This window comes from Rhodnius prolixus, unplaced genomic scaffold (assembly GCF_049639745.1).
Source record: "Rhodnius prolixus isolate KJV_2025 unplaced genomic scaffold, Rpr scaffold_2, whole genome shotgun sequence".
NCBI classification, from domain to species: domain Eukaryota; kingdom Metazoa; phylum Arthropoda; class Insecta; order Hemiptera; family Reduviidae; genus Rhodnius; species Rhodnius prolixus.
This window is the reverse complement of record NW_027411592.1, coordinates 57,742,298-57,768,856: the sequence shown is the minus strand read 5'-3', so window position 1 is coordinate 57,768,856 and position 26,559 is coordinate 57,742,298. Positions and strand designations below refer to the sequence as shown.

General features: G+C 32.0%; 1 protein-coding gene across 4 annotated transcripts in view; it reads right to left on the bottom strand.

The window, feature by feature from the left end:
- Nucleotides 1-9,719: 9,719 nt before the first annotated feature.
- The window catches only part of LOC141450051 (Krueppel-like factor 7), a 710,120-nt gene continuing 693,280 nt past the window's right edge, over nucleotides 9,720-26,559 (bottom strand). For all 4 annotated transcript variants that reach the window (XM_074120068.1, XM_074120069.1, XM_074120070.1 and 1 more), the window contains 2 exons: nucleotides 17,005-17,170; nucleotides 9,720-11,622 (listed from right to left, as the gene is read on the bottom strand). In XM_074120068.1, the coding sequence (XP_073976169.1) occupies nucleotides 11,592-11,622; nucleotides 17,005-17,170 (197 nt within the window). In that variant the 3' untranslated portion in view covers nucleotides 9,720-11,591. The remainder of the gene's footprint in view (nucleotides 11,623-17,004; nucleotides 17,171-26,559) is intronic.

Here is a 26,559-nt window from a genome sequence, read left to right as displayed (position 1 = left end):
GAAGCAAGTTCCTCCTATAAGGGGAAGAGGATGATGACGACCTTCTTGCGGTTTTCTGACCTTTTTCGGAATTCCGCTATCCTAACCAGTGAGTGGTCCTTATGAAAGCTCGATCAGGTTTTTGGCCATAACTCCGCCAAAAATAAAGGTACAGCATTGGGGGTAGCAAATTTGAAAACTAGACCAAAATAAAACATATAGTTTACTTCGTGGGTTTTTTGTTTTTCGGAATTCCGCTTTCCTAAAAAGTTATTAGCGATTGGTGCGTTTTAAATGGATCACCCTGTATAGTTAGGTAAGTTGAAGTAAAAGGAAGAGACTATTGAATGTTATTGAGAGTGCTTGGTTATTTGGATTAATTAAATAAATTAAAATTAAATTAAAATAATTAAATAATAATTAACGATATAGTTTGCCAATTATTTTTATTGATTGAACAATAAAACTTCGAACAAAAAAAGAAAATGAATTAATAGAAAAATTTAAAATATTAATGCAACAGGTAATTAAATAATTATTATAATTTTAATTATCAACATGTAATAAAATAATCATAAAATAATACTTATTTCATTATTACAGCAATTAATCGCTTTATAAATGAGAATTACTTCAATAGTTGGTTAGTTGAAAGTATCTTAGAAATTGGATAATTTGTATTTATCGTTTCTTTGTTGTGTGCGTTTTTCTTGAAGTTTTAATTAATAGAACTTACTGAGGAAAGATAGAAAAAATATGAAGGTAATCATTCTACTGTACATCATCCTATCAGTGAAAACATCAATCACAAAAGCATATAATTATGATGATAATAGCCAACATCAGCTTAATAAGAGACAGGTGGGCAATGAGATTAGTTTATCAGATTTGAAAACTATGTCAACAAAAACTTTTGATAAATTATTAAGTTTACATTTAGAGGATAATAAAGAAAATGTTAGCAATGAAGTGAAAGCCAATGCTACAATATTTCTAAATAATTATTTAAAAGAAGGTATTGATCAAATATTAAAAAAAATGAATTCAAAGAATTATGTAAAACAAGATAGGGTTTCATTGAAACCAATAAATATATCAAAATATGGCATAACATTTTCCTTAAATAATGGTAAAAGTGGAAATTTTAGCACATTAATGAGAACGAGTATGATTGATTATTTTGCAAATAACAGTCATCTATTTATTAATTTCCCATTCAAATTTAATAATTTATACATATCATTTAGTGGTTCAATTGGAAAATTAATGTTCTGGACATTTAAAGGTGTTGTTAAAGCCATTATTTTTACAGAATTTCGTATTACTATGAACTTTGATAGGAAAAATTTATGCTTAATGAAAATTACAGATGTAAAACCCAAAAATGATGGTGATCTAGAATTTAAATGGAGAACTACCCCAAATAGAAAAACAAATTTGATTATAGGAAAATTTTTAAAACTATTTAAGAAACCTATTTTGCTATCAATTAAACAAATTATTAAAAATGTATTAACTGTTGATTTCAATGTGCTTCTAGTGAAGTCAAGTAATGAATTTTGTTTAAAGAAGTAAAAATTAATCGTTAAATCAAATAAAAATATAAATATTAAAGTATTTAAACTCCTATATTCAGCAATTAGTAATTAATTAGAAATTTTGTAAAAAGAAAAAATAAGTGATATTCATCAAAAGTTTTGGAAATATAAAAATGTAGTTGTAACAAAATTATAGCATTGCTAAGCCATATATAATAATTTGTAGTAAGTAAATGGGCAAATCTCTTCACCTTTACTGTTATTCACTGATGAGATACTGATACTGATTCACTGATGCGATACTGATACTGATTCACTGATGCGATACTGATTCACTGATGCTATACTGTTACTGATTCATTGTTGCGTAACTCTGCACAGTTTTTTTGATTTTTCTCGTATTTTTCTGTACGCGTCCTGTTATAAGGACGCGTACATTTTGGGGGCATGTATGAGTTACACTTTTGAAGATCAGTTTTGGGTAACAGCCCTTTGTTTAGAACTATTGTGCCCTAGCGCCAGGCAAGTCCCTGTAGCGCTCTTTCTAGTCCCCCGATAATCCACTTTTCTGTAAGAGTGCTAAGGGGATGGAATGTCTTATACACCAGGATACTTACTAGTAATAGGCTACTTACCTTCGATAAAAAAGAAATGCAGTTTCTTTTGTCTCACTTCACAGAATCCGCATAGCTGTTATGGCGTTCCAGACCAAGATGCCTTCAGTTGTCCTTAAATATCCATGTGTTCAGGTATTTTTACTTTGTTTTATCCAGGCAGATTTTTGCCTAACTCAATCATGGAAGCCCAGCATCTGGGTAATTTTTAGCATCTAGGGAATAACTCATCAGTGGAATAAACGTAACAACAGTTAATCATTCAATCTGTTAATGTGGACTTCATAAAAATTTACAAAATAAAAAACGTGAGAAAAGAATCAGAATCATGAAAAATTTTCGATTCAGTGTTTTCTCTGGAAAGTCCATTTTGTTGTAAGAATACATTTTCTTTTAATAGAAATAGAATTACTAGTTTTGAACTGTAAAATATTTTTTTTTTTGCGTTTATTTTTCCTACAATCAGTGCGTTGACGCTATAAGTAACAGTGATAACAGTACTGTGAATTACAGAGGTATAAGAGTGGATAAGTTACCCAATGGTAACATTCCAAAACATTAGGCTACGAGTATTAATCGCTCTCTTCACTTGAGAGGAGATCACGAGGCCAAACTTCTCTTAAGGCGTCTTGTCGGGTTGTCAGGAAGAGTTTTAGAAGAAAGATTTTTAGGTAGAGGATTTATATGAGAGATTGCTGGTAGTAGTTTTCAGCAACTTGAGCGATAAAAGGAATGTTAAGGTCACAGTGTGTATTATAGTCCAGGTTGGGAGACATAAAATGGAGCGTTTCGAAGTATTTTAGATTGTTGAGATTGAATCCTTTGGAGATTGGAGCGTTTGGTTGAACCCCACAGCTCTATTCCATTCGCCCAGATGGGTTTCAAAATAGAAGTATAAATTAGTCTTTTGTTGTCCGGAGAGAATTTTGATCTGTCGTCTAAGAGTCTTTTTAAGTAGTCGCTAGCGTCTGTTCAGTTCTGTTCTTTTATGTCTAGTGTGTGGGTTCCAAGAAAGTCTTCGGTCCTAAGTAAAGCCCAAGGTAGCGGACAATGTTCACTACTGGTAACTGTAAAAGATGAAATCTTATTAGTGTAAACCACTCCGTATTGATTTTGAAAGTATTGTAGGAAAAAAATCAGGACTTAAATACGTGCTACCTTCAGTGCTAAGCTAGTGCGGGCGGACAAGGAGGCAAAACTAAGAATACGATCAAGTACAGCATCGTAAAACTAATTTTAGTCTTAAAAGTTTTTTTTTGCTCTCCAAAGAAGAAGGAAGGTTGCAGGAGGTTATATTGAAAGTATAAAAGTAACTGGAGAACCAGCGGACGTCACCCTTCAAGAACTTCTTGTATACGAAGCAAGTCCCTACTAGGGGGAAGAGGATAATGACCTTCTTGCGGTTCAAAACCCCGGCCGGCCCAGTGTAGTGGGCACTGTTGTCAAGAAGGTCCGACTAGTGACGTGTACTGAACTATCTAACTATTACTTGGGGTGGGGGACTAACCCCCAACTTTCAAGAACTACATGAAGATTGTGCTGGGGAAGATAGAAGGACAAAATCTTTTACCACCGCTTCCAGCAACCAAACGACTTACAAACTGACAGGGTGGAACTTAACGCTCATATTCAACGTATAACTTTTTTTTATTCTTCTACTTTTAAGTTTGTCCCCTTCATTCTTTCGCTGCCCTTTCCGGTGTATTTCCTACCATTACTTCCTATCTCTTCGTATACTTTGTAGAAAGGATAAAAAAAAGAAAAGAAAAAGCAATGTTGTGTAAATAGTGTTCGCTATTTCGGCCATATGTTCACAAAACATCATTACAACATTATGGGTCTCAAAATTGTCTCAAATGGGGATTCTACTTTTTTAGATAGGAGGAGGTGTATATACATACAAAAAAAGGCAGTGCAGAACCAATAAGTGATGAAAATTTGGGCAAGATATGGGGAAAAAAGAGGTGTGTATGGAATATGTAATCATCTTTAAAGAGAAAAACTTTTTGTTGCCTGCAGTTCGGGGAAAAAGTTAAGGAGTTTTCCTTTTGCGTTTTTCCAGCACCACTAAATCATATCAAATGATGATTTTACACCCTCCACCATGATAAACTATAGCTTGGGTTATTGCCCATTAAGAGAGGAGAGAGGCTGGCTAAGAAAAACAAACAACTCTCTGAACGACAATAATAGCAATAATCTCATTTTTATTGCTATTATTAAAGAGGGCAGCATCTAAGTGAAAAAAAAAGAAAAAAGAAAATTTTAATGACGTTTTTCGCTCTTGAAACAGTATATCTTCTAATATGGAGGAAATGATTTCACAACCATAGCAGTTTTCCTCTACATTTTCCCTCTTCCCCCCTCGAGAGAATCTTCCTTCTTCGTGATTCTCCCCCTTTGAAGTTAATACTTTATTGTTGTCTACAGTTGTATCTAAGAATCAAATATGTTGCCATAATTTTTTGATCAAATGAGCTCCTGTTATTTCTAACAATTGGAGTTTGGGGGTGGGCTGATCTCTAAGCTCCTACCTCTTCATGACATCCTAATAACTAACTGCTTTGACCAAATTTAACATAATTTGGAATTCTGATTTCTAGTAAATGCATTTTAGGAAATGAGACGGCCATGTTTGGGCAATATTAAGAATTAACCTATTCTTTTTTTTTTTTTAATGACCTGAACCATATTGCGGGATTTCTCCACCAGGAGCGCAACTAGAAAGCTTTTAGATCCCAGAGGTAAGTTAAAAAGTTGAAAATGTGGTTAGCTCTACGGTGCTGAATAATATTAATAGATTGATTGGTCACTACTTAGTGGCTAACACACTGTACTGTGGATATCACAGAGTGCGATGTCTATATAGCTAAGAATTAACTTCATTAAAATGATCTAAAAAAAAAAGTGCTTGAGCTAGACGCCACGGTAGCCGAGCGGTTAAGAGACTAGACCCGCAATGCTAAGATGTATTGTTGGTTTAGTGGGTTCGATTCCCGATCTCTTTGCCGTGTATTTTATTTAATGGTTAATATGAGAAATTGTTTAGTAAAGTATATTTGTTAGTCGCCTCCGTACACGGCACCTAATTGGTAGTTGGACGTAAAGCCTGCCTGAAAAAATAGGCAATTACTTTACTTTTTTTTAAAAAAAGTGCTTGAGCATTTTGGTCGGCTGCACTTCTTAATAGACTCCCCAGTGCTCATAGTAGCGTCATAGTTGCCAAAACGGCCGCAAGATGGACGAGAAATCCCAGGATTTGAGGAAGATCCAAGGGATAGTGTATCTTCTATCAGTAATTGGTAGCCAGCCATCTTTGATTTTATTCGTTGGAGAACGTAGGTTTTGGACTTTCATCCATTATTAGCGGTAGTCGCAGGTTTTGGACTTTCATCCATTATTAGTGGTAGTCGCAGGTTTTGGACTTTCATCCATCATTAGCGGTAGACGTAGGTTTTGGACATTCATCCTTTATTAGCGGTAAACGCAGGTTTTGGACTTTTATCCGTTATTAGCGGTAGACGCAGGTTTTGGACTTTCATCCATCTTTGGGTAGACGCAGGTTTTGGACTTTCATCCATCATTAGCGGTAGACGCAGGTTTTGGGCTTTCATCCATTATTAGCGGTAGATTAATCAGTTTGGTGTGGAGACTTTAACTTTACTGTCTCGTTTACAAATGCTTTGTTGTAAGAAAAATACCCAATCTTAATTTTTTTTTTTGCGATTTTTGGTTTTGTTTTTGGATTTACGACGGATACGGCCAGACAACGTAATCCATTTTTAGGAATTCAGGGGTCCTCAAAACGGATGTTTCTGGTGAAATCTCAAAATCTCCAAAAAAAAAAAAAGTTTTAATATATTATGGACATGTGTTATCAGAACGGAAGTTAAAAACATCCTCCCCGTTTCTGCAGTAATAAAGAGAATAATAATATCCATGAATATTAGAGAACTTTCCAACAGGAGAGGGGAAGGATTGTAAAAAAAAAAAAAAAAAAAGAAATGAAGAAAAAGTAGACAGAGAAGTTGAGGAAGAACAATGACAGTCTGCCATTTAGAAAATGGCGGCGAACAAGAAGTTTAAGTCAACCCGTCGGGTGGTTCGGGAGAAGGTAGAAAGAAGAACGATGACAGGGGAGTTGTTTAAAGATTCAGTGCACGTAATGCAATGTAAGATGGTTTATGAGTTTCAGGAAGAGAAATAGGGAGAGCTCTAGCTAAGGGACAAGAAAGAGTTCTATGGTAGCCCTGAGTTGTTGACTGCGTGTGCAGGTACCGTGGACTCTAGTTGGACGGGAAACATCTTAAACGAGGAGGAGGAGGAGGAGAATGAGAGAGACAGAGGGCCTAAGGCTATCTAGCTCACACAATGAGCCTAGGCCCGTCATTGATGACAATTTCTTTTTATACCAGCAAACAAAATAACATGTCCCGAACTAACGGAGGACTTGGAGATATTGAGACTTAGTTCAATTTTTTTTTTTTTTTGGCTTGTAAATCCATTGTCACATAGATCATCTATTGTGTAACAAGGGCTTTACGAAATATTTTTTTGGGGGAAGCCCTGAGAAATTTTCATACACAATAGATTTGAATCCAGCTGGCCCTTAGATTTTCTCTTCCTCTAGACATCCTCTCACAGCTTACATACTGTCCGGCGATTGTGGTGTCTGTAACGAGAGAACACTATCCTGAGGCTGGCAGTGCACGGCTCTAAATAACCTAAGTCTTTAGCGGGCGGTAAGCTCATACTTTATTATTAATACTTTTTTCTAACAAATAAATAAAAAAAAGAAAAAGGTATTAACGCATGATTCGAACTGGGGTTCTCCTATTTACAAAAACCACTACACCAAACTCTGGTGATGGATGAAAGACCGATTACCAGCCAGGGATACAATAAATATGCCTGCCACCATCTCTGTGATATAAAATGATCGTTAACTTTCCTAATCTTTTCAGTATTGATTATCTATTATTTATATGATCTTTATACTTACCTTTGAAAATTAAATAAGACACTTACGAGGGTCGTTTGAAAAGTCCGTGCAAAAATAAAAACTACTTAATTTTTGGGGGTAAACCTTTTTTATTTTTCAACATAGTCTCCTTTTAGGCTTATACACTTCGTCTAACGCTGCTCTAGTTTGTTGATCCCTTCCGAATAATAGGATTTGTCCAAGTCTGAAAAATAGCCATTCGTTTCTGCAATCACCTCCTCGTTTGAATAAAATCTTTTACCCGCCAGCCATTTCTTCATATTGGGGAACAAATAGTAGTCCGAGGGAGTCAAGTTTGGAGAATAGGGGTGATGTGAAACGAGTTGTAACCCTATTTCCATTAATTTTGCGACCACAACTGAGTTTTAATTGTGAGCTGGTGCGTTGTCGTGATGGAAAAGGACTTTTTTGTGGGCCAATCGTGGGCGTTTTTCTTGCAGCTCGATTTTTTCAAACGGTCCAATAACGATGAATAATATGCACCTGTAATAGTTTTACCCTTTTCCAGATAGTCAATGAGGATTATTCCTTGCGAATCCCAAAAGACAGTCGCCATAATCTTTCCGGCCGAAGGAACGGCCTTTGCCTTTTTTTGGGGCAGATTCCCCCTTGGTAACCCATTGTTTAGATTGTTCTTTGGTCTCAGGAGTGTAGTGATGTATCCATGTTTCATCCACAGTGACGAAACGACGCTTAAAGTCCTGCGGATTCTTCTGGAACAGCTGCAAACCGTCCTTGCAACACTTCACACGATTTCGTTTTTGGTCAAGCGTGAGCAATCGCGGCACCCATCTTGCGGATAGCTTTGTCATGTCCAAATGTTGATGCAAAATATTATGTACCCGTTCATTCGAGATGCCCACAGCACTAGCAATCTCACGCACCTTCACTCTTCTGTCATCCATCACCATATCATGGATTTTATCAATGATTTCTGGAGTAGTAACCTCAACAGGGCGTCCAGAACGTTCAGCGTCACTTGTGCCCATATGGCCACTCCGAAAATTTTGAAACCACTTATAAACTGTTCTAATCGAAGGTGCAGAGTCACCATAATGTTTATCTAGCTTCTCTTTAGTCTCCTGAGGCGTTTTGCCTTTCATAAAGTAGTGTTTAATTAACTCACGAAATTCTTTTTCGTCCATTTTTTGAATATCACTCGACTTCCTCGATTCAAACGAATGCCAAACACAAAGAAATAGACCGATCTGGCTGAAACTTGGTGTGTGTTCTTCCAAGAGATGCTACTAACTAAACATAACCTCGATACGCGCCAGTGGTGCTATCTCTCTGACTTTGCACGGACTTTTCAAACGACCCTCGTATGTACTTCATTATTATCGTTATCTATTTTGTAACAAATGAAAATTAGTTTCAAAAATTAATGATAATGGCTCATGCTAAGCTTCATGGTCTAAAACAGTTTGAATTACTTACCAATCAAGCCTTCTTAATATTAAAGGAATTGAGATAATTTTTATTCTATTATAAAAAAACTAAAATAGAATAATAAAAAGAAATAATTTCAAAAGATTAAAATACAAATTTATTATTTATTTATCTTAAATACATTACGGAATTAACAGGGACAAAGGATTCTTTATTTTTTTATTTTTTTTTATTTTTTTTTTTGATGATAAAGTGAAAAGTTAGTTTTCATTTTTTTTTTTTTTTTGTAAAAAAAAGAACATCGCAATAATTAAAAAATTTGTTTACATTGTTTCATCATTTATGTAACTTTATAATAAGTTCATTTATTTAATTAATTTTTGATAAAAGAAAATTTCGTATACATTCAAAACATTTATTTATTCAACTTATGATTATTTTTTATGTATACGAATTTTTGTATTTTCAGAAACACTTAATTATGAAAGGAAAAAATTTTATTAATGAGTGGAAATACAGTTTTGATTGGCGGTGGGTTCAATTGCTGGGATTGGTGGGTAAAGAAAAACCTAGATAGTTTAATTAAAGAACAAAAAAAAAAAATGGAGTTTTCAATTAATTTTAATCCATTTTATTTTAATTTTTCATAATCGAGCATTTTAATTTTTTTTTTTCTTTTTTTTTTTTTTTAAATAACCTCTTATTATTTTTAATATTAATTTTAATAATCAGGTAACAACAAAAGTAATAAAAAGCATTTGTTTACAAATAATAATAATTATTATTACAAGAAAAATAAATTGATTCCATCAGTTGATCGTGGTATACAAAAAATAAAAAATAACAAAAAAAAGTAATTTAAAATCAAACACAGCCATTATAATAATAATATTTTTGATTACTTTTTTTTTTTTTGTTTATTTAAAACTTTTATTAAAACAACAAAAAACAAAAAAAAAATTGAGATCTTAAAATAAAAATTGTTGTGATGTATGAATAAAAAATATATTTTTAGATAATTTTTATTTTATTCATTATTAGATCAGCTGATGGAATAATATAAAAACAGCTGATTTGAAAAAATAAACTAGAACAATACCAATCAGCTGATACATTTGTTTTCTATTTTTTTATTTTTTATTTTTTCTATCAAAAAATTGGAAATATTTAATAATTAGGTGGTAACAACTTATGGACTTATTTTTTTTTAATAATTTTTTTTTTTTTTTTTTTCAGTGGATTTGACTACAATATCTGACAATTTTCTCTTTTGGTATGTTTTAATTTTTGAAAACATCACGTTAAGTATAAAACAACGTTCCCTATAAAATCTACAAAACAGGTTACTGTCGGCTATGAAAAACGTTGCAAATTTTGGGTCAAAACTCATGTCTAATCATCACAAAGAAAAGTGATAATAAATTGGCGAAAGAACATTGAAACGTAGGCAAACTTTCTTTGTTTTGGAATTATTTATTATTATAATGATTATAATAATAAATATATACGCATTATTATAATAAAAATAATAATATGTATATCCGAAAGAAACACCAACCCATCTATTGGATCATGCCTGTAGCAACTTAGATATGGTTTGCTGTTCGTCAGATATTGATTATCCACTATTTTTTGTGCCCATTTTTTAAAAATTTATTTTATACAATTTAATTTTAAATTCTCTTTAATTATTTTTTTTTTTGTTTTATTAACTAATTACAAAATATTAAAAATTAATACACTAACAAACAGAGAAAAAAAATAATAAATGTTCAAACATATATATATAAATATATATAATTTTTTATAATTATCTTTCTTCCGTTCTTTTTTTAATATATTTTTTATTTTTTAATTTTTTTTAATAAAGAAATTAATTACAAATATACATCAAGATAGTATTTAGTTTTCAATATATTTAAAAGATTTCTCTGCTTCATTTTTTTCTCTGTATTTCATTTATTTATTTTTTTAAGTAAAAAACATTGAATAATTTCATAAAAAACCTTTTTTTAAATTGTTTTAATCATTTTCAAAATATTTTTATAGAAAGAGTGATTGGTGGTGGGGGCTAAAAAACGATAGGTAATTTTTTTTTTTTAATTATAATTTAAATTTATTAAGAGCAAAAAGTTAAAAATAGTATAACAAAAATTATTTTTATAATTATTATTATTATTTATTTATTTTTTCCCAGAAAAATGAGTTTTTATGAAAATTTTATGGATTAGTAATAGTAGTTTTATTTTAAAAAAATTGTTTATGTGACCTAGGCTTTTTTTTGGGGGGGGGGCAGAGAATTGGTAGGTTAACATCAACTAGAAGAATGTTAATTATGAAAGAAAATTAGATGGAAACATTGAGAGAAAAAGGAAAAAAACAATATTTAAGTGCTCGTAAATATTTTTAATATATATATATATTTTTTTTGTTTTTATGTCTGTGGGTTGGCAGCATTGATTGATTACTCCTTATTTCTCTCACTCTCTCTCTTTTTTTGTCAATATCTACGTATTTTTTTTTTTTTTTTTTTTTAACGAAAAATGAATCATTAGTATAATTGATTTTTATTATAATGAGGGGTAATAAATTTTTTTTATTAGTAAAAAAAAAAAAATAAAAAATAAAAAAGTTATAATATTCGTTGGAAGAACCACACAATTAATTAATATAGTAATTAAATGTGTATTATTTTTGCAATAAGCTTTTTCCTTTTTTTTTTTGAACAAAAACAAAAAAAAATTTGTATAAAGATAATTTATTTTTATTTTTTGCATTTTTAATTAATTTATTTTTTTTTTTGTGATTTTGAATTAGTTTTTTTTTTTACTTTTTTCACATCATTGTTCTTTTGGCTAACTATTACTTTGTATATAATGTTATTTCTTTTAATTTTTCAAACTTATATACACTCTCGTAGTTTGCAAAAATGTTTACTCTAATTATTTTAATTAATTTTTTTTCCAGCACTGTTTTATTTATTTAAATAACAATTTCTTAATAATTTATTATATAAAAAAAAAAAAAAAAATTCTAAACATAGATAAAATTGATTCCATTATAATTCATTTATTCGTCTCTTTTACTTTTGCATTTTTTCCTAGAAAAGAAAAAAAAATAAAATAATATGATAAGTAAAAAATAATAAAAATAAAAGCAGTAAAAAAGTAAACTAAAAATAATTAAAAAGCAAAAAAAAATTATTTAATAGTGTCCTTAACGAAAACCAGTTAGTTAAAATTTCACTATACAAAAAAATTAAATTGCCAATGAGGGATTTATTTAATTAATTTCTTAATTAATTTTTTAATTTTCAATATTTCGTTTTCTTTTTTTTTTCTTTGTTTTCAATTTTCCCTTATTTTCATTATTACGTACATTTACTTATTTTTTGCCTCATTATATATAATACATACATTCGCTTTATTTTTTATTTATTTATTCAGGAAATAAATTTAAAAGATGTAAATTGAAAAGCAAAAAAAAAATAGAGCTTTTGTAAGGGGGGGAAAAAGGGGGATAAACAAATTTAATTCAATTTATTAAATATTTAAATTTATTATTTGCGGAATTTGAAAAAACAAAAAAAGGGATATAAATGCAAGTTTTTCCCAATTACGAATACACAAAATATTTTATTTATCTCCTTTTTTTTAATCACTGTGTAAAAAATATCCATTTTTCTTTTTTGTGTGCCTTTCAGAATGCTATTTTGCTGCAATTAATTGTTCCATTCCAGGCGCATCTAGTAAGGTGGACATTGTGGATGCCCTGACAAGTATCATACAGGTGATTGGAAACGTATATTATATTCTATAGGTACCCTTTTTTTTTTGGTGAAAAATCGCCTTAAAGAAGTTTTTTTTAAGGAAAAAAAATGTTTCACATTATAGAAGATTTCGAAGTTCATGTAAGCAAAGTATTGTGGCATGAGTAGTAAATTTATAATTTATTAAAAAAAAAAAAAAAAAAAAGATAAATTATAAAACAAAAATTAATTTCAAAAGCGCCTCTTTGTTACTCTCATTAGGGCCAAAAAATTTAACACAGTTCTCAGGAGTAAATTAATTATTGAGAAAAACTAAAAAAAAAAAAAAAAAGCCATAAGCCATATTCTGCGCATATACGTGTTTTAAAAAATTTAAAATTAAAAAAATAAGCAAACACTAAAATTTTTTTATTAAATTCCCGGCGAAGATTTTAAATAAAATTTAAATTTGAAAAATTAAAAATTTGTAATAAAACTTTCTTTAATTTACTAATACCAAGTTTCTCACCAGAAGGAAAATAAAATAAATGAAAAAATTATTTTTTTACGTTATTTTTTTTTTATTAATTATTAATTAATTACTTATTATTAAATTTTTTTATTTAAATTTTATACAAATATACTAAAAATATTAAAAATCACTTATATTCAATTTTTCTTTTATAATTTATTAAAATCTAAAATTGTATATATACATATATATACACATAAAGGAAGTACTTAATTATATGTATATATTATGTATTTATGATTTTTTTTTCTTTTAAATTAATTTTTTATTTAAGAAACTTGCATTTGTTTTTTTTAAATTAAATTATTTGTTTTTATTTTTGATACATTATGCACAAAATTATATTGTACTTATAATTAATTTTTTCGTTTTGTTTTTCATTCGTACATATACATATATATTTAATATATACTTTTTAAAAAATTTATTAATTTGCAAATAATAAAATTTAATTAATAAAAACTTTTTTTTTATTCACTTATATATATATATACTTTCAGCTAATCAAAATTACAACTTTTTTTTTTGTTGATACGAGAACAAGGAATGCCATTTAATTTACAATTTAAATACATAATTAATAAAACTTAATAAGTTATGTTCTTTATTATGTTTAGCGTTTATTTGCAATTCATTTAATTTTAGAAAAAAAAAGAAGTACATATTATGAATGAGTTATTCATTAATTAATTTTTAATCTAAATTAATAATAAAGAGCTGAACAACATATATTATCTTTTTCAGATGTATATCCGGGCACCTGGAGAATCGAAACGTTCGAACTAAAAAGAGTCGATGAAAACCGTTTTTTTCTTTTGAGGATTGTCCACGTCATCCACAATTATGGAAATGGTTTTTCTGTACTTTTCTTTTATTTTTAAGCGAATTTTCCGCCGCGTCTCTCTGGTCAACAACAACCCATACATAATTATTCAAAATCCGAAATTGTTTTCTCGCTTTGGGCGTTTTCAAGATTACTTTATTTGAATACAGGTCATTGACTGATTTTTTTTTTTTTTTTTTTTTTTTAATTTTAATTTCCATAGGCAGCCTGCTAAAAATCAACAATCAATTTTTCAATGAAATGGGCAATATTTTGAACAGTTAATTATTACTTAGAGTATTTTGAAGATTTTTTTTTTGTTTTTTGTTGGTATGATTGGTTTTGAAAATTACAAAAGGGAGGTAAAAAGCGATTTTAACGGGTTAAAATAATCCATATAAAATAGGATAAAGGCAAATAAGCGTTTCACTAAATAGCTACTAAATTTTACTATTTCTTAATCAATTTGCTAACAAGTCACTTGGGACCACGAAGATAAAATGAAATCGAAAATAGAAGTAAAATTATCTTTGCATCTCTTAATCATTGTTATTTTATTTTGACCTAGAGTTTTTTACTAAAAATCTAAAGAAAAGTGAACAAAGAGCAGTTGGATGAATCACCCTTTAAGGGATGATTTATGAAATCTTTGAGAAGAATAAGGTTATCCCACAAATCGGAAGTTAAGACGTCCAAGATCTGATGTTTGTTTTTTGTTTTTTTTTTTGTTTTACTCTAGGGATAAAGACCCAAAGTAGAGTTCACTTTGTACCTAGATATCGGGGGAATCGCAAGTATTTCTTGAAGTAAATTTTAAGTATTTCTTTCTCGACTATTTTTTTTATTTTATTATTTTATTCGTTTTCCGTTTTTCCGGAAACTGTCAGTAGTTTAAAAAAAAAAAGAAGATAAATATTTTGATCAAATCAGCTAGTTAAAAATGCTCATTAAACATTTTGACCAAAAATTCAAACATTACGTAGTAAAACAAATAATTATAAAACTAATACAAAAATTTACCCACAATTTCATGAAAATTCTAGTTAGGCCATTTTGTATTTGTTTTTTTTTTGTTTAACCTCCAAGAACATCGCTCGTTTTTAAATTTAGCTAAAGACCCACAAAAAGCAAAATGCAAAAAAAGAATCTTGATAATTTTAAGCTGACAAGCTTAGAGAGAAATTGAACATAAAATATGGTTTAAACAAAAATAAAAAAATTTAACTTATTTATGTTTCTTTTTAATTAATTTTTTAAATTAATTTTTTAATTAAATTTTTTAATTAATTTTTTTAATTAATTTTTTTGCTTTTAAACATATTCATAAATATACATTTAAATATTTTAAATTCTCTTTTATTTAGTATTCTTTTTTTCTTTTTACTATTTACGTATTTATCACACTCATTAAACTGGCGTATACCAAGATTAAAAAAAAAAAATTAAAATCCAAAAAAACCGAAACTTGTACCCTCACAAAATGGTGAACCAGAAATTTAGAATAACCGGAAATAGAGAATACCGGAAAAGGTAAAAGCATTCAAAATTTTTCTTTATTTATTTATTTATTTTTTAAAATAATAATCGTAATTATAAAAATTGAATTAAAATTTTTAATTTAAACGTATTTTTTTTTTCTTTAATTATTTTATAATTTTTCCCATTTTTTCAGATTTTTTGTTTTAACAGTTACCATTATTTTTTTTATAATTACTTATAATAACTCTATAAAAAACTTTTTTTTTTTTTTTACAGCTCCGAGGCATTACTATTTTAAATTTAATTTTTTTTTTTTAAATTCTTATATTATATATATATTTTTTTTTGTTCTAGGTATATATGTATTATTTATACATATACATACATTTGGTTTTCTTATTATTGAAGGAAAAAAAAAATTATGTACCTAGGGAACATTTCTGGAATTAAACATGATGGAAATTATGGAGGGAAGCTTCTTTTTTTTCCTCAGCTTACAGTGCTTTGTGAAATGGACTCTTTCAACGTTTTATTGAGAGAAATATTGTACATAAAAAGGCTGGTATCAGAACATTGAACGTTGTCCTACGACCTCATTTCTATTGGTAATTTTATGATTTGTTCCAGTGGTTTGAATGGATAGAGTTCAATAATAAATTGAAATTTTGGCAACTCAAGTAACTAAGTCATAGGAAGGTGAAAATGATTCCTAAAATTTTTTTGAGTGGGGGCAAAAGACTTTATTCCTAAAAAAAAATGTATTGGGGAATATCTTGAAAGACTATGCCTAGTAGGGTGCTTAAGAATTTAATTTAGTGTAAGTAAGATATAATGGAGATATTGTTGAAGTTAGTAGACTGAAGTGGGAGTCCGGCATCTTTTTGTGAGAATGTTTGGGTGAAACAGGATCCTATTTGCTGGAGAAAAAGAGACAAAGGTGCTCCCGCATTTGAGAACTGCCCAACTAAAGACTAAAGGAGTTTTCGGATAAGAGTAGAGCCAGAAATGTGGCCTAGATACGGGGCGAAAGAAAGGGGCATTAAGGTTCTTATTTAGACCAAGAACAAAGCATAAGAAAAGAGATTTTAATGAAAAAGAAAGACAAATTCAAGCTTAATCCAATTTCTGCCGAAAAGTAAAAAAAAAAAAAAATATTGAAGACTTTTGCAAAATAATATTGAAGACATTTTTGAGGAGAAAAAAGCAAAGTTCTGATATTCACAGCAAAAGCACCTTAATAAGGGGAAGCACCTTATTGATGGATTTCCCAAAACCGAACAATGTACTCGTAGTTAGATGGCAGTTTTGAAACATTAAATCAAATCAAATGTAAATTTCACTAAAAACTTTGTATGTACACATATAAAAACAGATATATATATATTACCTCGGAATATGGCAGTGGTTCATTTCAAATTTCCGTTTTTGTTTTAAAAAAACAGGAACTTCCGATTCTTCTTTCTTTCTTTTTTTTTTTTTTTTCAAATCAGTTTTACATCACTTTTATTGGCTGCATTTGGGGGCGTTCTTTTATACTTTTGTATGTATTATGTATACGAGTATATATATATATAAATATTTATTCATTTTTTTTTTCCTTTTAAATGAATTTATACTTATGTTAAATCATTTTAAATGTGTGGCACATATAAATGCGTGCGAGGAAGGTTCGATCCTGATGTAGATTTTATTAATTTTTTTTTGGAAAGATAACCGCTCACACAAATTTTTCTCATTTTTTTCATTTTTAACTTATGCTATAAATATTTTTTTTTTAAATTTATGTTACTTTAAATCAATTTATATATGTATGTACTTAAAATTATTAATACATATACATTTTTTATTTTAATTTTTTTTAAATTTTTGTTTTTTTTGTTTTTAAATAAATTAAACATGCCTTTTCATATGCAATGCCAGATGATCTGATCTGCTAAAACAGCGATCACAATGGCGACATTTAAATGGTTTTGCCCCTGTATGTTTCCTGTAGTGCCGTGTAAGTTCGTCACTTCGTGCAAACGACCAACCACAGCCTTCCCAATGACACTTGTATGGTTTCTCCCCTGTAACAGAAAACAAAACAAAAAATTATAATTATTTTTTTAAATTAATTTTTGAAATTAATTTATATTGAAAACTAGCTTTATCATTGTTCTTTATTCATTTATTTATTATTTATTATTAGGGAACGGATTCGTATGTATTTACATATTTTTTTCTAGGCAATTCACAGACGTTTTTCAACTAGAAGTATTCATACTGACACTTTTTATGCTGTTTGAGTCTACTTTTATTTCACATATTTGGATGTTATCGCATATTTATACATATTTGATTAAAATAAATAAATATTTCTACATATTTAATCAAAATATGTACATATTTTTTCATATTTTTCATTTTGGGCATATTTTCATAATTGGGAGGTGGTTGACAGGAACTGTGAACCACAGACTGTAGGGCTGTGAATCACAGTGGGTACAATGGTTATTGTAATTTACACAGAATGCTGCTAAACAGTGACGGGCACTTTGTTAGTTCTTTGAAGTTGTCTGTTCTTTCAGCTCGTTCGTTGAAGTGTCCAATTCATTTCGTTCGGTCACTTAGTGTATTCTTTTCTGGGTGAAATGCCACGAACATCGGCCTCAAACAAACAACTGGTTGTTGCTAAATATCTTCGCAAGTTTCCAGCAGAACTTTTTCGAAGTGATGGAGACAATTTGTGCTGCACAGTTTGTGACAAGCGCGTTTCTTGCTCTCAACGTTCCCAAGTCACCCAACATATTGGCCACCGGATCGCACATAGAGAATAAAAACAGAAAGAAAGAGAGGACGTCCTATCAAGCCTTCCTTACATCTCCATCATCAAAGTAAGTCTACTCTGAGTACAGATCTGGGTCGGGCTTTGGTTAGAGCAGATATCCCTTTCCACAAACTTAAAAATCCTCATTTCAAAGGATTTAGTCGTTACAAGTCCATCTTACGCCCAGATCGTCGTCACTTTACGTTACAACATTTGAAATTTCATGTGGTTGCAAACAATTTCGAAGAGTGAAGTTTTCAAAATTGAAAATTTAACACATCTTTTTATAGTGAAAATGTTCTTTGTTGTATAAATCATTATAACGTGTAAAAACAAATTATTTTGTTCCTAATAAATTATTATAAATTGTAAAAATATTCTTTTCTTGTATAAATAATTATAACTTGCCCCCCCACAAAAAAAAATTCCATTTTCATAAAAAAAAATGTCCATTTTACTTAAATATTCCAGAAAATATTTTAAGAAAATCACATATTTTCCACATAATTGACGAAAACAAATGCATATTTTAATTAAATATTTGGCATTTTTAAATACATAAAAATCCGTTCCTTATTTATTATTTATTTGCATGCCTGGAAAGTAGAAGAATTTGGTACTCTCTGAGCGGGAAAATATAAGCCTAACTGATAAATTAAATACCATTTACAATATGTGCTTCTTAGAAGTAAAAGACCATGATTACGAAATAGGAAATCAAACATCGCTTAGCACTTCATTTTAGCAACAAAGAAGAATTACTGTTCATTATTTTCGGGTGACTGATTCATAGTTTCAATAGGATGAAAAAATAACTGCCATTTCAAGTCGTGATACATTTATTCTGCCTAGCTTTCGACCTAGGGACTAGGGTCATCTTCAGTGCTAATTTACAATGTACTATTTTACATCATTAAAGGGTTGGTGTCTCTTCTGTGTGGTCTGTTCATAGAGTCCATGAACAGAAAAGACAGAAGACACATCAACCTTTTAATGATGTAAAATAGTACATTGTAAATTAGCCCTGAAGATGACCCTAGTCCCTAGGTCGAAAGATCCGGCAAAATAAAGTTTACAATGACTGAAACTGGCATTAATTTTTCATCCTATTGAAACTATAATTCAGTCCATGAACAGACAAGACAGAAGACACATCAACTCTCTAATGATGTAAAACAGTATATTGTAAATTAGCCCTGAAGATGACCCTAGTCCCTAGGTCGAAAGATCCGGCAAAATAAAGTTTATCATCAATGAAACTGGCATTTATTTTTTCATCCTATTGAAGCAATAAAGAAGTTGATAAACGCTTTTAGAAGGAGATAGAGAACATGGTGGTTGTGATAAAACGCTGAAGACTGAGATGGCTTGGTCATTTATTACAAAAGAATGCGAGGAAGACGAAATACCCAAGATGCTTTTCACCGGAGGAAGGCCTGGTTTACATTTTTTGACTGTGGAGGACCTGAGGAAGAAGTTGGTGACTCAGGTCTGAGAGGAAAATGGTTGCAGAGGCTAACCAAGAAGCGGAAACAGGAGAAATATTTAACTTTTCGTACTGAACAGCAGATAAACAAGAACAAATGTACAGAATTACAGTGGTACCTCGGTTCTCGACCACAATTCGTTCGGTAAGTGCGGTCGAGAACCGAACCAATTAATCCCAAATAATGTAGAAATATGTGATTTATTTCGTTACTAAGCCCCAGAAATATTAGGCCGTTTTGCTGGCCTAATTTTTTATATTTTATGTAAAAACATGTATCTAAACAAGAAATAAGATCTAAAAGTGTAAATATAACCTACTCGGCTCATCTCGGTGGTGTTCGAGTTTCAAACGTTTGTTCGGATTTTAGGACAATATTTTCCCGAATTGCTTGGTCGAATGCCGATTTTGTTCGAAAGTCAAGTCGTTCGAAAACCTGTGGTACCCACTGTATATGCATATCTACCTTTTTTAGTCTTGTGCGTACGCACCATGTGTGTTTTTCTTTTGCTAGAAGGAGAGGTAAGGATAATTGCATTCACGGAAGTGGCCAACATGGATAGGAGGGTACAAGTTGGATCATGAGTAATGCATGTTTGTGCGTATCCTATTCATGTACAGTTTTTATTGTTAGGAATGAGATGAAAGGAGCGAAGTATAGTTGTTATGAGCGTGTGGGTGGACAAGGAAATGAATGTTTCCTGTTTTGGTGGAGAAGTGTTGGAGAAGGTTAATAAGTGGCAGGTTTTTGTTCAAGGCGTGTGGGGGGTACTTGACTCTGTTTGTTTTGAGTTATACTACGTAGTATGGCGAGGTACTAACTTAGTAGGCAGCTATGAGGCAAGTCAAGCCTACAGGTAGATAGAAGGACCTAGAGGCTGGCTGTATCCCTCGCTCTCCCTCTCTCTCTTACTTGAAAAAAAGGCAATGGGAATGAAGTTTAAAGTAGTAGCAGCAATAGTGTGCGCGCTAGGGTTTGGAGAGTGGTGGTTTAGGTCCGCCACCGGAATGACAATGTAGCTCATGATTATTCAAGGGGTAATAAAGGATACTACTACTGAGCGAGAGGCTTGGGTTGGTAAAAGGAAGGGAAAGAAGAAGAAGGAGGGAAAATAGCTGAAAAGGGAAAGGACTAGCTTCAAGCAAGTCGAAGGGTATAAGGGCTCGGACTGGATGGTATTATAGTACAACACCCACAGTGACTGTGGAGGCAGGGGAAAGAACAGGAAAGAACGGCGTTGAAAAATAAGTCTTAGTGATGCAACTGGCATACACGAAGGAGAACTGAGTATGAAGACGAACGGTTACGGGGTAACAGTGAGAGAAGACGCGAACACCCAAGGAAACTATACCACTATGTATAACTATATATATTCACACCTTGGGCCCCAGAGTAAACCCTGCTGCGTACAACAACCAGCCAGCCAGAGATGCAGGGAGTTCTTCATACCACACTCTTCGGTAGGGGTTCTTAGTTATTTCCTGATAGAGTTTGTTCGGAGTTTGGGGGGGGGGGTTATGCCTGTAGTGCTGCTAGAGCGGCACAAGACACGGACAAGAATGGAATGACTGAACTTACCACCTTCTGTACGCTATCCTTAAGTGGAAAAGGACGTGAGAGCGGGGGAGGAAGAGAAATCCCCAATTATTCTTTCTTAGCTGGGGTGTCTAAGCTATACCAACAACGGAGGAGACTGCGTGCCTATTTCCTTACTTCGTCCAAAGTGCAAAGTGATGCTGTGCCAAGGAGATTATACGTCTTGACGACAGGTTCTTTATTTCGCTGTTTCTTCCTCTTTCTCACACACACACACCCACCCACATAGAATGTCTCTCACTTCCGTCATCCACCTACACATATACACACTTTAATTTCAAGGCGAAAAAGGCAGAAAGAAATGCTAGGAAACTACAACCAAGTAAGAAGAATTGCACAATTCAAACAGGGAAAATATAAATAACATAAACTGAGAAAACGTTAATCTTATACAATTAATAAGATCAAATATTTCGGAACCTAAAGTTCAACCCAAACATAATATAAAAGGCGCGAGTTTCACCTTTAATTAATTTGTTTTGAAGGGTTTATTTCAAATTTTATTTTATTTTATGTTTTTGGCTAATAGTGCCCCCTGTGGTTCTGGGGTTAGAACAAGACCACAGTATTTACCGCTTGTCGTAAGAGGCGACTAAACAGGACAGATGTCCCGGCTGACCTTTGCACCCTGTCCGTCCTTATGTTCACTCCCCATTTCCCGTTCCTTACCAGCTTTCCTTTATTCCTTTTTTTTTCTACCATCATATCATCCCCCCACCGCCTTGTGGGTTATTCCCCCCACTGCATTGTTCAAAGGCTAAGGGATTGGGTTAAGCCCTACAGAAAATCCTGGTCTTTCAGGGTGTACGGTTGTAGGAGACGCTAACGATTCTTCCATTTAAGAAGAACTATAATAAAGTAACAGCTAAAAATATAAATGACTTGAGGCTCAGGCCCTTCATAGGCTGAGATGGTCACAGATTAAATACTGATTATAATCCTGCAAAATCTTGATTATGAACTTTGTTAATCTCATAATAGTGTAACCATCACAAAAACAAGAAATCGCTGGAAACTGAAGCATTTTACTCGCCTTTACTTTCAGATGGAAACATAGTGAAGTCGAAATTCTCACCTATGATGGTAGATGAAAGTCCGAAACCGGTCAGAGATACCCATAAATATGAGAGATACGATGGTTAAAATAGGAAGAGATATTTGTCAGCACTTACGAAACTAACTTTCTGCAGTTTAGCTTGAGTAAAATCTGTTATTAAGATTCAGAGTTAAAAGGAAATTCTTAGGTTAGAACTTTAGGGATCGGAGTGAGAGAATGTCGATAAGGGTTCAAACCAGAGTTTTTTTTTTGGTTACTGTGCATATTTATAATAGTATAGAACCAGGCGCCACAATAGCCGAGCGGTTAAGAGACTAGGCCCGCAATGCTAAGATGTATTGTTGGTTTAGTAGGTTCGATTTCCCCGGTCTAGACCTTGGATTTCATTTAATGGTTATTATGAGAAATTTATAGTAAAGTATGTGTGCTAGTCGCCTTCGTCCACAACTCCCTTATTTAGTAGTTGGACGTAAATTACGCCTGAAAAAATGGGCATTACTTAACCTTATAATATTGAACCCAGTAGCTTTACAGGACAAATTCGAAGATTTAAAGTTAGAAACCAATGGAACAATGAAAGAGACATAGAAAAAAGAATAAACTCATATATATACTATCATATAGATGCCATGGTTATAAATATAAAGAGCAAACTGTAGATTTTGTTCAAGTAGACAGACTTTGCTATAAGATGAGTTATATTTATTGTTGGAGGTCAGTTATATTCACTGTCTCTGTTATACCTCTTCTTAGTCTAAATCTATTTGTCTCTTTCTACCAGCGCTTTCATACTCCTATCCGCTCTGGTTCCTGGCCACTGTTAAGAGTAATAGAATCTCGATTCCTTTGTTGCCCGGTTTTCTTTATCAAGAAGTTGTGTCTAGGAAGCTTGAGTGACCTGCTTTTCTTGGATTCCAAACGGCTCACTATTCAACCTTAGTTCTTCACTTCAATATGGCCGATGAACTGAATGCTGAACTATTTTCACTATTGTTATGTGCTAGTTCTATTCAATTCAATCCGTTTATATATTTTGTTTTATTTATCAACTATCTATCGCTATTTATTTAAATTAAAATAGATTTTAAAATTAAAAAATCATTTCATGAAATATCTGGTCTGAAAGGGATTCGATTTTTTCTTAATACATTGAACATTAAATTATTTTAAAACTCAGAATTTTTAATAAAGGTACAGTTTGCTTTAGTGTTATTATTGCAATGGGAAGTGGAGATAGGACACTAATGGAACTAATGTCCGGTAGGACAGCTATATAAGGGTTGATCGTCAAAAACTGCAAGAAAATGCGTAACATTCAGAAACACTCAACTTATTTTCTAATAAAGTGCTCTTAATGGACACCTAAAACAAGTATTAAATTTGAATAATCTTCGTTGAGCGACACATTTAAGGGACGATAAACGTGAGGCTAGAGGCGAGGGCAGTCAAGCTATGATATTTATAGTACTGGGTAGCCGAGCGGTTAAGAGGCTAGACCCGCAATGCTAAGATGTATTGTTCGTTAGTAGATTCCATTCCCGGCCTAGCCCCTTACAATTTATTTAATGGTTAATATGAGAAATTTATAGTAAAGTATGTTAGGCGGTTTAAGAGACAAGACCCGCAATGCTAAGATGTATTGTTGGTTTAGTGGGTTCGATTCCCCAGTGTCTAGGCCTTGGATTTTATTTAATGGTTTAATAAGAGAAATTTATAGTAAAGTATGTTAGGCGGTTAAGAGACTAGACCCGCAATGCTAAGATGTATTGTTGGTTTAGTAGGTTCGATTCCCGGTTAACATGAGAAATTTATAGCAAAGTACCTAAATGGGAAAAATAGACAAGATTTTGACTTTCACTTAATGGAAAACCCGTTGAAAACTCAAATTAGAGAAGCTGCACGATTACATTACTTCCTGTATGAGAAGGAAAAAAAAAATGTGTAACATACTTTATATGTAATATTCGTTTTTTACATCGTTCCTTTGCTGTGTCAGAAATTCATGCTGTAATCCCATGCTGCATTGCACGTCATATAGAAGAGCTGGAGTAAATTGGTGTTGAAGGGGCGAAAAAAAAGGCGTGTTTTGTGAAGAATATTGGTGGGATAAGCTTAAGGATAAACAGGTTCATGGAAAGGGCTTTCCCTTTTGGCTTATGAAAGTATATTGGACGGAAGTATCCCGCTGTCATAGGAACAATTTAGAAAAGAGAGAGAGAGAGAGAGATATGAAGGGAGAATATTGGTGCACCAGTGGTAAAGTACAGGATGAAAAAAAGGATCTGAGGAGGAAGATGATGGAAGCTGCAAGAGGACAGATAGCGGGCTGGTTATGGGATAGAGTAAGATTTTAACAAGAGATTCATGCAACCAAGGGAGACAGCCTGGGTGAAAATGGAGCGTGGGATGACGTTACGCACCAAAAAAAAACAAAACACGCGAACACTTCCTCCATATAGTCACCACCGTTCCGTAAGTTTGCTTGGTGCGTCACGAGAGAGCTATTACACGAAAGAATAAAATAAGTTCAGTAGTCTAGGAGTGTACAATAAATTGAAAAAATAAATAAAGGGTGATTCGACAAGAGAAAAGTCGGTAGAGAGTTCAAGGTCATATTTATAGGATATCTGACGTCTGCAAGTTTCTTTTCCTTTGGCGAAGCTTTATGAGAAAAAACGGAGGAGGTGGGAGGCTGTATATTTATAAGTGCAGACGTTGTAGAGACAACCAGTAAGAGTATCCTATCCTTATGTCTTGTGCGCAGCAATTGGGAGGATGTAGTGGAAAAGGTACTCCATATGTGTAGGGGTCACAGGATAGTAAAGGGAATATAGCGAAGGAAATGGAACCGTGCCACCCTCAAGTCCTGAATCTTGATGCCAGGACACACTACCTGAATCCGAAAGTGAGTTCTCTCCTGGTGCTTCTAACTTCAACGACGACCCCCTGCCTTCCTTCTTCACTGTCAAGACTAAGTCAGGAAAAGTTCACCGTCCCTTCTCATAACCTTGGTGGATGCTGCATCTCTTCTGCTAACTTTTTTTTTTTTTTTTTTTGTACACTCATGAAGCACATATAGAAGTTGATTTCTTCAATAATTCAAACTTTTACTTCTCTCAGATCTACTTAATATCTCATCAGTTATTCAGAAAAGAGTAAGATTTTTTTTTTAAAACAATGCGCGACTCTTTCTAATCAAGTAAATAAGGTGTAATTAATTTTTTGAAATTTCTCAGTTCTAAGTTTACCAAGTTCTCCGTGCAGTACAAAACAGTGCTCAATCTTATGCTCACCGAACTAAGTTTATTTAAACATTCTTATAAGATATAGCGCTTTACTTTTATCTTCCTCAAAGCATAAATATTTTTTACTCATTTCCTTTGTAAACTCTTTTTATTAATTGCTTTTATGAAATTTATTATAGTATAATGCCCTCCGTTGATTAGGGCAAGGGCTCTGAATTCTATAAATGAATGCGTACCAAAAAAAAAATAATTATATAAATTTAATATTATGTCAACGTTTACTACGTACAATGAAATTATACAGTTAAAGAAATCATGACACGAAAGCTTCTGAAAACCACGTGACATCACGTCACCCCCCCCCCCCCACCCACAAAAAAGCTCACCGAAATCAATATTACCCCCTTGAAAATTTTTTTGAAATCAAAGTTACATAGACCAAACGCGTTATAATATAACGCCCCAAATTAAAATGAAATCTTTGGCGATTGTCTGGAATATTTTAGAAAATTTAAAAAAGAGACTTTCTTAGTAAAATGCAGTGAAGTTGGGAAATCTTAAGAAGGGTTAAGATGTAAGGAAGGTGAGGCGTGGAACTTAACTTGCAGCTTCTTCAATTTAATGGACTAGGAGATCTCGGCGCAAGGGTAGTGTTAGAGACATGGAGAAGGAAGAGAATTAGATTTGAAGGATCGGATTCTGTAGGATGTTGGAAGCAATGGCTGAGCCCCAAATTCTAAGTCTAAAGTAAACATTCCATTGTGTTGTACGGTTTTAACAAACTTTAAAGAGAAAGTGAAGTAACATTTAATTTTTCAGGCGAACTTTAAGTCCAACTATCACAAATTAGGTGACGTGGACGGAGGCACTAGCAAACATACTTTACTACAAATTTCTCATATTAACCATTAAATAAAATCCAAGGCCTAGACCGGGGGAATCGAACCCACTAAACCAACAATACACCTTAGCATTGCGGGTCTAGTCTCTTAATCGCCTAACATACTTTACTATAAATTTCTCATATTAACCATTAAATAAAATCCATGGCCTAGACACCGAGGAATTGAACTCACTAAACCAACAATACATCTTAGCATTGCGGGTCTAGTATCTAACCGTCTAACATACTTTACTATAAATTTCTAATATTAAACAAGAGAACAGAACTCAACAGACGCTTCCGACAACTGAAAAGACTACTCGACAACAGATCAAAACTCACTCTGGACAACAAAAGACTTATATATGTAAGTATACTAAA